General features: G+C 37.7%; 1 protein-coding gene across 7 annotated transcripts in view; it reads right to left on the bottom strand.

The window, feature by feature from the left end:
• Positions 1–12,876, bottom strand: part of MFSD8 (major facilitator superfamily domain containing 8) — a 69,903-nt gene that overhangs the window by 11,989 nt on the left and 45,038 nt on the right. For 3 of the 7 annotated variants that reach the window (XM_058721420.1, XM_058721421.1, XM_058721424.1), the window contains one exon: positions 8,269–12,625. The exons of 1 other annotated variant lie outside the window; for it this stretch is intronic. In XM_058721420.1, coding sequence (XP_058577403.1) covers positions 12,419–12,625 — 207 coding nt within the window. In that variant the 3' untranslated portion in view covers positions 8,269–12,418. Of the gene's footprint in view, positions 1–6,018; positions 6,189–8,268; positions 12,626–12,876 lie in introns of those variants that run through there. 3 more of the 7 variants (XR_009259319.1, XR_009259320.1, XR_009259321.1) reach the window with 3 other exon arrangements.

Here is a 12,876-nt window from a genome sequence, read left to right as displayed (position 1 = left end):
AAGAAAAAGACAACCCAATAGAAATATGGACAAAAGATATGAGCAGATAATTCACAAAGACAGAAATCCATATAGTGAATCAAAAGTACATACAGTGGAGCAAACATGGTGGAGAAGTAGGGGAATCCTACTTCCCACGTCTCCCAAACAAAGAAGGGCTGAAGCCAAAGGACTTTGAACCCCAAGAGTCTGGGAAGAAAAGAGACTGAATCTACCAGGGAGAAAAGGGGACAACGTGAGAGACCGTAGGTGGGTGATTGCGAACTGGGGGAGATAAAACGGGCCACATAGGCATGGAAGGGAGGGATGCCCTTTGGTGAGAGACCAAGGGAAGAGAAAGAGTGGCTGGGGAAGGGTAAAACTATCTGGACAAGAGAAAAACCTCAGACCAGGACGGAGAGGGATCCCATCTCTTAACTGCAGGTCCCATCTTCGGACTGGGGCGAGCTGCCCTATTCACACACCTAGGGAGGAGGGGAGCCAACTCTGGGTTCAGTGCTAGATCGGGGGTGCAGTCTGCAGCAGGAGAAACCAGTCCCCTCCCCTGAAGGACTGGGGCACACGACAAAACCAGCTGGGACCTCATGTCAGGAAGCACTTTCCCAGTACCGGGGTGCACAGAGCAGGAGTTTAAATTCCAGCCAAGCCCCTGGGGCAAAGGTGTCGGCAGAGTGAGACAGCCCCGTCTGCACCTGCAGGACAATGAGGATGGCTCCAAAGGAGTGATTTGGGCACCAGGTCATGGAGAAGAGACTCGGGGGGGGGGGGGGGGTCGCCATTTTTCTCACCACCACCACCAAGGCAGGGCCTCAGGATCGGTCTGCCAGGCCCACAGTGGAGGGAGGACCAGCCTACACCAAACCATGCGCCTCAGCACAGGGTAACTGCATATCTACTGGAGCGGGATGCTGTGGAACTAGACGACAGCATCTCCAGAACAGCGCTGCAGCATTGCCTGGATAAATTCTAGGACAATTCTGGATATATGGATATATTCTCTCCCCCATTTCTCCTTCTTACCTCTTCCCTCTTCCAGGCTGGTTACTCTGGTTATTGATTTGTTTAAACAGACATATTTAATCCATTCTCTTGATACATGTTCTATACCTCCTTTACATTCCTTTCTCTCTCTCTGGAATAATCAAGCCATATAGTTTCTCTGTCTGGGTAACTTTATCTTCATTTCTTTTTCCCCACCTCCTTCCTTATTTTCCTTTCTTTCTCTCTGGATTAAGCCATTTAGTCTCTCTGCCTGGTCAATGTTTTTCTTTTTCCTCTGCCCCTGTCATTTTTCTCTTTGTATGTGCTCTTCTATCAGCACTGCTTCCACCCTGTTCCTTACTTGTAGCTGGTGTTTCTGATTTTTTGCTTTTGGATTGTTTTTAGATTTTAGTGTTTTGTTTTTATTTGTTTATTTGTGTGTTTGCGTGTTTTTGTTTCCTGTTTGTTTTCCTTTCCAGGGCTACTTCAAGGAACAAATCAAAGCATACCTGGTGGAGGGTCCAAAACATCACTACGGGTAGGGAAATAAAATAACCACAGTCACAACAACAGAGAGCAAGTAACACTCTCCAAAAAACACCTCCTAAAGTGCCAGGCTCTGGACAGTGTATGACTGCCCCCTTTAATACAGCAGTGCTTGAAGGTGCAGATCATATAACAAGCTTTTAAAACTCATAAGGGATGTAAAACTAACCAAAATGATGAAATGGAAGAATTTTCCTCAAAAGAAATTCCAGGAAAATGTGACAGCTAAAGAATTTATCAAAAGAGATGTAAGCAACATAACTGAACAAGAATTTAGAATAATAGTCATAGAATTAATTGCCAGGCTTGAAAAAAAAGCATAGAAGACAGCAGAGAATCTATTGCTACAGAGATCAAGGGACTTAAAAACAGTCATGATGAATTAAAAAATGTTATAAGTGAGGTGCAAAATAAAATGGAGGCGACCACAGCTCGGATTGAAGAGGCAGAGAGAATAGGTGAATTAGAAGATAAAATTATGGAAAAAGAGGAAGCTGAGAAAAAGATTAAAAAATCCAGGAGTATGAGGGGAGAATTAGAGAACAAAGTGATTCAATCAAATGGAACAATATCTGTATCATAGGAATTCCAGAAAACAAGAGAAAGGGGCTGAAGGTGTACTTGAACAAATCATAGATCAGAACTTCCCCAATGTGGGGAAGGAAACAGGCATTGAAATCCAAGAGGCACAGAGAACTCCCTTCAGACATAACGAATTGACCTTCTGCATGACATATCATACTGAAACTGGCAAACTACAAGGATAAAGAGAGAATTCTGAAAGCAGCTAGGGATAAATGGGACTTAACATACAAAGGTAGACACAAAAGGGGAGTAGCAGACCTATCTACTGAAACTTGGCAGGCCAGAAAGGAATGGCAGGAAATCTTCAATGTGATGAGCAGGAAAAATATGTAGCCAAGAATCCTTTACCCAGCAAGTCTGTCATTCAGAATAGAAGGAGAGATAAAGGTTTTCCCACACAAACAAAAACTGAAGGAATTCATCACCACTAAACCAGCCCTACAAGAGATCCAAAGGGGGACTCTGTGAGTGAAATGTTGCAAGGACCACAAAGTACCAGAGACATCACTACAAGCATGAAACTTACAGACATCACAATGACTCTAAACCCATATCTTTCTATAATAACACTGAATATAAATGGACTAAATGCACCAACCAAAAGACATAGGGTATCAGAATGGATAAAAAACAAGACACATCTACTTGCTGTCTATGAGAGACTCATTTTAGACCTGAGGATACCTTCAGATTGAAAGTGAGGGGATGGAGAACTATTTATCATGCCACTGGAACTCAAAAGAAAGCTGGAGGAGCCATACTTATATCAGACAAACTAGACTTTAAATTAAAGGCTGGAACAAGAGATGAAGAAGGGCATTATATAATAATTACAGGGCTCAATCCCAAAAACTGTGAGATCATGACCTGAGCCAAAATCAAGGATGCTTAACTGACTGCTCAAGCCACCCAGGTGCCCCGATAATTCTGTCACCCTTATTTCCATCATTTAGTCTTAGTTCTAGAGCTAATATATAAAATACTCACCATCAGTTTTATGCTGAATTCTCATGTCATCTTAATTTTTTTGAAATTTGCTCACAGCTCATAAAAATAATATTCCCTGGGTTCTTCATAAGTATGTAAACTTTATCCTTGAAGGTCAGCTTGACTGGATATAAAATATGTGACCCACACTGTATTTCTTTAAATAAATATATTAATCCACTGATTCTGGCATAAAAAAGTATCATCACAAAATCTGATTGCAATATGATTTTCTTTTCTAAGTGACTTAGCCATTTTGACTGGTACCCACTTTTTTTTAACACAATATTTTTAATGGAATCTGTGATAATAGACCATTCTGGGTCAATTATTCAGGTACTTGGTATGCCCTTCTCATATGTATGTTTGAGCTTTATTTTAGCAAATTTTTTTTTTTTTGTATATAGTTCTTAGACTTTGTTCTGCTTCATTGCTTTGGTTTTCTTGAAAGACTTCTATATATGTTGTATCATCTGTGCTTAGTTTTTATATCCATCATTTTTTGTGGAATCATTTTTATGTCTTTATTTCTGTTCTTTTAATTTTCCTTTGTCTTTTATTTCCCTTATCAAGTTATCTATGGCATCTTATTTACTTCTGTGTTCCTTCTAATTTGGTCTTCATGTTCAGATTATTTTTATTTTTATTCATTTTTTAAAATGTTTTATTTATTTCTTAGAGAGAGAGAGAGGGAGAGAGAGAGAGTGGGGCAGGGGCAGATAGAGAGGGGGACAAAGGATCTGAAGCGGGCTCTGTGCTGACAAGCAGACCATGAGATCATGATCTGAGCCAAAAGTTGGACACATAACTGACTGAGCCACCCAGGTGCCCCAAGATTATTTTTTAAATTTCTTATTCTTTCCTGAGCTTTGCCAGCAATATTTTCATATCTTCCTATTCTCTTATTTCTCAATTTCATTGAAGAATTATCTCATTCCTGATTATGATTTATGTCATTTTTTAGTTTCCATTATTTCATAATTTCTTTCTGCTCATTTTAGTCTGTTTTATGGGCATATCTATGTGACATGCCTTTGTTGTCTGTAAGAATATCATTTAATTCAACTGTACTATTTTCTTGCTTCTCCTCAGTATTTATTTTAGTACATAGTACTTGTATTTCCAGCTGTTCATGTCAGAATCCTGGAAGTCATTCTTAACATCTTCTTTTACCTTAATGTAATCAAATAATCCTGTCAACTCTACTTCTAAAATATATTTTACATGCTTTGCTTTCAACTCCCAGTTCCACTGCCAATTCCCCAGTCCATGTCACCAGCATTACTCATCTGAACTACTGCAGTAACCCGCTTGTCTACAAACATCTACTCTTGCCTCCTATTTCAGTGGGGTTTTTTTTTAAAATGTTTAATTATTTTTGAAAGAGAGAGAGGGAGACAGAATGTGAACGGCGGGGGGGGGGGGGGGAGGCAGAGAGAGAGGGGGAGACACAGAATCTGAAGCAGGCTCCAGGCTCTGAGCTGTCAGCACAGAGCCTGATGCAGGGCTTGAGCCCACAAACTGCAAGATCATGACCTGAGCAAAAGTCTGGCATTCAATCCACTGAGCCACCTGGGTACCCCTCAGTCAGCATTTTTAGTTGCAAACATCAGAATTCACTCTAGTTAGTTTAAGCAGAGAATATATTTATTAAGGGTATTAGTACATAGAACCTCTACGAGGGACAGAGGTTCAGAGATTCAAGCTTTGCAGTGAGGACCAATGCCTGAATCACTGTATGCAGGAGCTGCCTCAGAAAACACCCTGCCACCCCTGCTTAGCAAAGATCCTACAGCCATGCTGATGAAGCTGGGGACTAGGTTCCAGATGTTTTGACAGTGCTTTCTCCAAAATTTAACCACTGATCTTGCTCCTTCACCAAAATCAATTTTGCTCATGGTGCCCACTTGCTCTTTTTGCTCCATTCCTTATGAAATCTCACATGAACCAGAAACACATACTTGTGTCTTAGATGCAAGGGTAGATGAGATAGAGTTTTGGCTTCTGAGAGGCTCAGTGTGAGGAATTCTCCAAATGTGGAAGAGTTACCAGGAAATGAAGAGTAGCCACAAACATGATGTCCTCTACACCCTACTCTAGTGCATATTTCACACTGCAGCTAGATAATTCTAAAATACAAAGCTGATTATTACTAACTTTAAATTAAATGTGGACATTTAAAAATGCAAAAGTACACATGTAAGTACATAAGTAACCTCCATGTATCTCCCACCCAACTTCAACAAATATTTTGCCAGTCTTGTTTCATCCATCCTGATGCCCTTTCCCTTTTGGAGTATTTTCAAGCAGATCCTAGACAAATGTAATTTCTAGTAAATTCTTCAATATCTATCTTTAACAGATAATAACCTTTTAAAGGCATAACAATAACACTACCATACATCTCAGAATTAGCAATAATTCCTTAATATCATCTAATATTGAGTCTAGTTTCAAATTTCTCCAATTGCCATAAAAGTATCCTTTTACATTTGGTTTATTTGAAACAGGATCCAAAAAAGATCTCTTAAGCTTCTTTTTCATCTCTGACATCTGATCTCCCTAATTTCTTTTCTTTCTCTCTTTTTTCTTTCTTTTTCTCTTTCTTTCTTTCTTTCTTTCTTTCTTCTTTCTTTCTTTTCTTTCTTTCTTTCTTTTCTTTCTTTCTTTCTTTCTTTCTTTCTTTCTTTCTTTTTCTTTCTTTTGTAACTGGATCATTTATCTATAGAATATATAGCCTTCTGGGTTTAGGTGATTACTACCTAGAGATGGCATTTAACATGTTTCCCTCTGTATTTCCTGTAAACTAGTAGTTGATCGGCTTGATTAGGTTCTGGTTTAATTTTTTGGCAGGGACACTTTTACAAGCGGTGTTGTATACTTCCTGCTGCATGAAGTTATGAGACACGTAATGCTTACCTACTTTCAGTGATGGTAAGAATGATCAGGGGGGCCTGAGTGGCTCAATTAAGCGCTGGACTTCAGCTTATGTCATTATCTTGCAGTTTATGAGTTCGAGCCCCACATCCAGCTGTCTGCTGTCAGCACCAAGCCTGCTTCGGATCCTCTGTCCCCCTTTCTTTCTGCCTCTCAAAAATAAACATTAAAAAAAAAATAGATTGATCAGTGGGTGCATGTGTTGCCAGCCTCATTCATCCTTTAGAAAATTCCTTGTTACTCTTTCACCTGGTTGTTTTAGCCTTCTTGATGATTGTTGCCCATATCTATTATTTCACTAGAGGTTGCTAAGTGGAGATTTTTCTATTATTCACTTCGTTTTTACTAGCTTGGATTCTTCTACAGAAAATAACTTTCCGGGCACCTAGGTGGCTCAGTCAGTTAAGCATCCGACACTTGATTTTGGCTCAGGTCATGATCTCACAGCTCACGCTTATGAGCTCAGCATCAGCTCGATGCTGAGCGTGGAGCCTACTTGGGATTCTCTCTATCCTCTCTGTTCCTCTCCCCTGCTTGTGCTCTCTCTCTCAAAATAAATAAACATTAAAAAAAAAAAAAAAGAAAATTACTTTCCCTCATCAATATTTGATTACCCTGAAGTTTAGATACAGGAAAGGTAGAATAGATGCTGGAGTCTTTTATTTTCTGGTTTTCAGAATGAAGCTGCCAAGGCAACCTCCAAAGGTGACCAATGGGTTTCTTATTTTTAATATCATTTTGAACTCATAGATTTTCACATATTTGTTGTGTTTAAATCAACTGCAGATATTATTCAATTCTTTAATTGTCCCATTTGGGGCCAGTAGTAGTCTCTTTATTTGACTCCCGTGTCCTTTTGGCAAGACTAACATAGTTTTGATAACCCTCTTGCTTTCTGGCATAAGATGTCTTAGGCTCATTTTGTCCCACACCTGGAATCAACCATTTCTATGAGGAGCACGAGTTTCTTTTTAGAGACCATGTTAACCCAATTGCCTTCCCATTTCTCTTAAAAGCCCAAAATACCTATCATGGTATAGTACCATGCTTCCTAACATTGGTATATCACAGATGGGTTATATTCATAAGTGGAAAATTGATCTCTTCAGAGCTCTTAGTTGATTGTAGGTCCTGTGTTATCTGAAGAAACTGGGTGTAAGCAACTTGATCTATTTTTCACAGTGGTGCATACAATATTTTCTGTGATTGCAATGATGTGAAAATAGTTGGGAGGTGTAGGTGTAATGAATAAACATATATATTTGTCAGCTCAACAGACCTTTCTTTGGTCAACCTCCTCTTCTCCATCCAGGTCTAAGTCTATTTTAGTCTATGTAATCAAGATGAGCCTGACAGGGCTCTTCCCCTCCTTCCTCATCCATACAGATAATTGCATTTCCAGAATGGATACATGCATGATCCAGGCCTGGGCTAGGAGAGGATTCCACTCTGCCCATCTGGTCAGTTCAGGGATGGGTATGTAAGCTAAAGTTGGCTACTTAGAGCCTTTTCTGATACTTCTGCCCAAACCATTTTTCTCTGGAATTGTGAGTTACAAAGATGTTGCAAGCTTGGAGCTGCCAGTGGCCATCTTGCCACAAAATGGAGAGAACCTGAAAGTCAAGCAGAGGCATGTAGAACTAAAAAAAGACACAGTCCTAATGACATTCTTTGGACTCCTAACTCAAACCATGCCTAAAGTTAAAATACCTCTTACTTACCACTGGAGGACACCCTACTGCCTGAGGTCTACATGGCTTTGCATTGTCCCTCTATACCCTCAACTAATAGGACTCTTTTTCTCAGTCCTTTCCTAGCCACCTTAGACCTACTTGTAGTTCCATGAAAGCCCCAAGATCTTACCACCTTCAGCCTGAAATGCACTTGTCCCACTCTTCACCAGTCCAAATCATTCTCTCCACCAGCCTTAGTTAGTCATTACATCCTTAGCAAAACAGTCCCTGACTTTCCTGTTCAGGTCAGATCCCCTGTTAGTCATCCTCACAGCTGGCTATGCTTCTCTCTCATTGTCCTTCCCTTAAGCATAATCATTTGTGTAATCACAAATGATTAATTTCTAATGTTCCTGCCAATATGGACATTCCATGAGGGTAGCAACTCTGTATACTTTGTTCATTGCTTTATTCCCAACAATGACATGGTGATTTGTACATAGTAGGTACCCTTTGAATATATATTGAAAGTATGAATAAATAATTTTAAGGCTTAAGGTACATATACATAATAATTGTTTATTAAAAATGTACATTCACAATGTTAAAATACATTAAATTACAAAAAAGTCTGCAGTAGTCAAAAATGGCACCTAAAATATCCTCTCACAATAAATTACTCTTGAGCAGATGCAGATAAGTAGTTTATCCTCCCCAAAACAAAAATCACATACGGATTTATTTCACTTTATGCAAGATAACTGGAGGAGTTTAAGTGTAGGCAAGTTTAGCAAGGTAACATGGAGATGCTTTGTGAAGCTATAAATCCCTTCAAATATACAAATCATTTTCTTATTAAGTTTAGGTTTTCAAAAACGTATCTTTTCTGAAATGCATACTATTTTTCAGTTTTTCATACCTTAAGGTCTCCTATCATCCTTTGCAGTTTATACTCCACTCGTCCCACTCAAGAACTCAGTTAGTGATTTTTTCCTCAAACTTTACCTCCCTGCTCTCTCCTCCACCCCATGTCACTTCCTTATCTTCTTTTGTGCCAAGATGTGTGCTGGTATAATCCCCCAGAAAAGAAAGCATTCTTAATAAAGGAAAGGTGTTAGTTGTTGTTGCAAGGTTATAGTTTATATGAATCTTATTCAATATTATAAGTCTTTGGAAATTGGGAAACTTCTCTGTCATACTTTCTTGCATAGAAACAGTCCATTATTGTAGGATAACAGCCCCAGTCATTGGGCTTCAATTATGTTTCTCAAATATTTCTGCTAATAGGAGTCATTGGTATGCATAACTTGATTTACTCTAAAATAAGCAATTAACTGCTCTTAAAATTTTCTGGGTTATTTCCTATACAATAAAAAATTTAGTGGTTCAGTGTGTGGACTCTAAAGACAGACTGTTACTGAGACAAATCTTTTCTCTGTGCCTCTGTTCCTTTATCTGTAAAATGGTGTCATAACAGCACCTTTGCTTTATAAGACTGCTATGAAAATGTACATTATACATTACGTGCAATATGAAAAGAACTCTATAAATGTTTGCTATTATTTTCATCATTACCATTGTTGCTATTACTATCTAAACCAAGGGTGGAGTTTACTCTTTTAAGATTAGAGCCCCAAAAATGTAAGACTGAGGAAGGAGCTGCAGAACATCAGGGAAAAGAGATCCCAGAACTTGACCAAATAGCCAGAAACCTGGCTATGGCTCTGATAAGTCTAACTGAAGCAGAGTCTCACTATGGGGGGTGGAAAAGAGTAAAAACAATCTCTAAAATTTAACCATGGGATGATTTCTGTCAGATTAAGCTTTCTATTAGGGCTGAAGAAGTTGGATTTAAGAGTACAGCAAATTTCAGGGCACCTGGGTGGCTCAGTCGGTTAAGTGTCTGACTTCAGCTCAGGTCATGATCTCATGGTTTGTGGGTTCAAGCCCTGCATTGGGCTCTGTGCTGACAGCTTGGAACCTGCTTCCAATTCTGTGTATCCCTCTCTCTCTGCCCCTCCCTTGCTTGTGCTCTGTCTCTATCTCTCAAAAATAAACATTTAATAAAAAAATTAACATGAATTCCTAAATAAAAATAGGGTTATTAAAAAAAAAAAGAGTACAGCTAACTTCAATAGCAAAAAAAGCCAGTCTGATTTAAAAATGTGCAGAGGAGGGGCACCTGGCTGGCTCAGTCAGTAGAGCATGTAATTCTTGATCTCAGTTCAAGCCCTACATTGGGGGTAGAGCTTACTTAAAAAAAAAAAAAATTTTTTTAAGGTCTGAATGGATATTTTTCCAAAGGGCATACATATGGTATAAGAAAGCAGGTTCATAAAAGGATGCTCCACATCACTAATCCACAGGGAAATGCAAATGAAAACAACAATAAGATGTCATCACCTCACACTAGTTAAAATGGCTATTATCAAAGAAGACAAGAAATAACAAGTGAGAATGTGGAGAAAAGGGAACCCTTGTGTCCTGTTTGTGGGAATGTAAACTGGTGCAGCCACTGTGGAAAACAGAATGGAGGTTCCTCAAAAAATAAGAACTACCAAAAGATGTGGCCATCCCTCTTATGGGTATATATCCAAAGGAGATGAAGGCAGAATTTTAAAGAGATATGTGCACTCCCATGTTCATTGCAGCATTATTCACAAATGCCATGATATGGAAACAACACAGATGTCTATCAGTGGATGAATAAAGATGTGTGTATGTGTTGGAATATTATTCAGCCATGAGAAATAAGGAGATCCTGCCATTTGTGAAAACGTGGGTGGACCTTGAGGGCATTATGCTAAGTGAAAGAAGTCAGACAGAGAGGGACAATACTATCTGATATTACTTGTATGTGAAATCTAAAAGAACTTAACTGTTAGAAGCAGAGAGTGGGATGGTGGTTGACAGGGGTTAAGGGGTGGAGGAAATGGGATGTTGGTCAGAGAACAAACTTCCTGTGATAAGATGACTAAATTCTGGGGATCTGTTGTACAGCATGGTGATCACAATTAATAATACTGTATTATATACTTAAAAGTCACAAAGAGAGTAGATCTTAAATGTTCTCACCACAAAAAAAAAGAAATGATAATTATGTGATAGGATGGAGGTGTTGGCTAGTGCTATGGTGGTAATCATTTTGCTATATATAAGTTTATCAAATCATCACATTGTACACTTTAAACTTACACAATAAAGCTGTAAAAACAAACAAACAAAAGATCCAGAGAGAAGATATCCATTTACAAGTCAAGGAGTGACTTCAGAACAAACTAACTAACCCTGCTGACAATCTTGGTCTTAGACTTCTAGCCTCCAGAACTGTGAGAAATAAATTTCTGTTTTTCAAGCCAAAAAAAAAAAAAAAAAAAAAAAGAAAAGAAAGAAAGTAAAAGGGAAAAAAAACCCCACAAGAATACAAGAAACATAGTGTAAAGTGCAGATTATAGTGTTTACTTGTTTGCTTTCAGATTTGAAAATAGAATTTACAGTAGGAAACATTTGGAAAAATATTTAGAAATATTTTTGCATTTTTTGGTAATATTGATTATCCACATACATAATTCTATACTAGTTCCTTTTATCAGCATTCAATTTATGTAGAGGTAGAAATGTACACATAGAGAGTATGATTTAGCCAACTTCAAGTAAACTCAGTAAACTGTTAGATTAAAGCAATTTTACCTAAAATATTTATTAGCCTAATTAGATTGGGGCTGTCATGGCCTATCCAAATTTAAAATTCTGCAGTTCTGAATAGCTACTTAGACATTGTTTGGGAACTGCTGTGTCTTCCCTGTCACTACTGAGAAATGGGAAAAGTAAATAAATTAAATAATTTAATTAAATAATTAAAGTAATAGTTTTTCTCCAGAATTTAAGGGAGTTGAAAAATGTCAGTAATTTTAATAAACAGTTTGCTATTCAGTATATGTATACAGTAACATACCTGGCTTATGTTTCTAAAGTGAATTATTTATTAGTACTTGAAAGAAAAAAATAATTAGTCCTACCAAAGGTAGTGAAATCCATCTTGATCTCTTAATCTTCTTTACTGCTCAAATATTAGAATTATTTGTACTTTCTCCTATTAGGGAACTAAAATAGGACAGAAGGTATAGAATTAAAAATAATGCTTTATAGAAGGTAAGGTAGGATGGTAGGCATGGTAAATGGAAAAGTTAAGAGTCATGATTTTCATTTCATAAGGAAATTCGATAATAGAAGCTGCATTTTTTAAATAAATAAAAAGTAGGTATCTTCAAACATAGGTACCTCTATTTAGGTAGATAATTTCTATAATTTCATTTTTTTTGTTATTGGTAATTCATAAAGAACTCTCCTTATGGCTTCCCTGCATAAATCTTTCTCATTATTTTAATGACACCTCTGCAGTTTGAATTAAGAGCACAACTTCATATTTATAAACCACTGTGCACTCAGGAGTTCATGTAACCGCTAAAGAGGTGTTATATGAAGAATACTTTTTGAAATACAGAAATTATGAACCAGAGTGTTTTTATATTATATTACTATTCGTATTTACATGTAGAATTCCCTATATTAATCAATATATGTTCTTGTTATTCAAAATACATAATATTTGCAGCCTGACTTTTGGAAATTGACTCATAGCAACTGTCTTACAGAGCCCTGGAAGAAGAAACCCCATATAAGTACTTTCCATCATAGAGTTAGTTAGGTTACTCTTGAATCCTTCCATGCCTCACAGAAAAAGGAACAAGTCTTCTGTAAACCACACCCAGGAGCATGATGGTAAGCACCACTATTCCACACACAAGGCTGAATGCCCATCGTGGACCCCAGGAAGTGTACACTTGGCTGATGAACACGGGTCCAAGAATCCGTGCTGCACTTCCAGAAGCTGTTAACCAGCCCATGTACACACCCTGTGGTGGAGAGAGAGAAAAGCAGACTGATATTTAGGTTTAGTCATTTTAAAAATAAGGGTGAAAGTACTATTACCAAATTATGACAAACTCACAAAAATCACTTTCTCCATCTTTTATTTTTAAATTAAATATAAAATGTCTCTCTATAAATACAGCAAATAATGAACAGTATACTTACTTGATTAGTCAGTTTAAGAAAAATAAAAGTCAGTTTAAGAAAAATATAAACATACAAACAATGTCCAATG

This window comes from Neofelis nebulosa, chromosome 3, assembly GCF_028018385.1.
Source record: "Neofelis nebulosa isolate mNeoNeb1 chromosome 3, mNeoNeb1.pri, whole genome shotgun sequence".
In the NCBI taxonomy this organism is placed as follows: Eukaryota; Metazoa; Chordata; class Mammalia; order Carnivora; family Felidae; genus Neofelis; species Neofelis nebulosa.
This window is presented reverse-complemented; position numbering and strand designations above follow the sequence as displayed.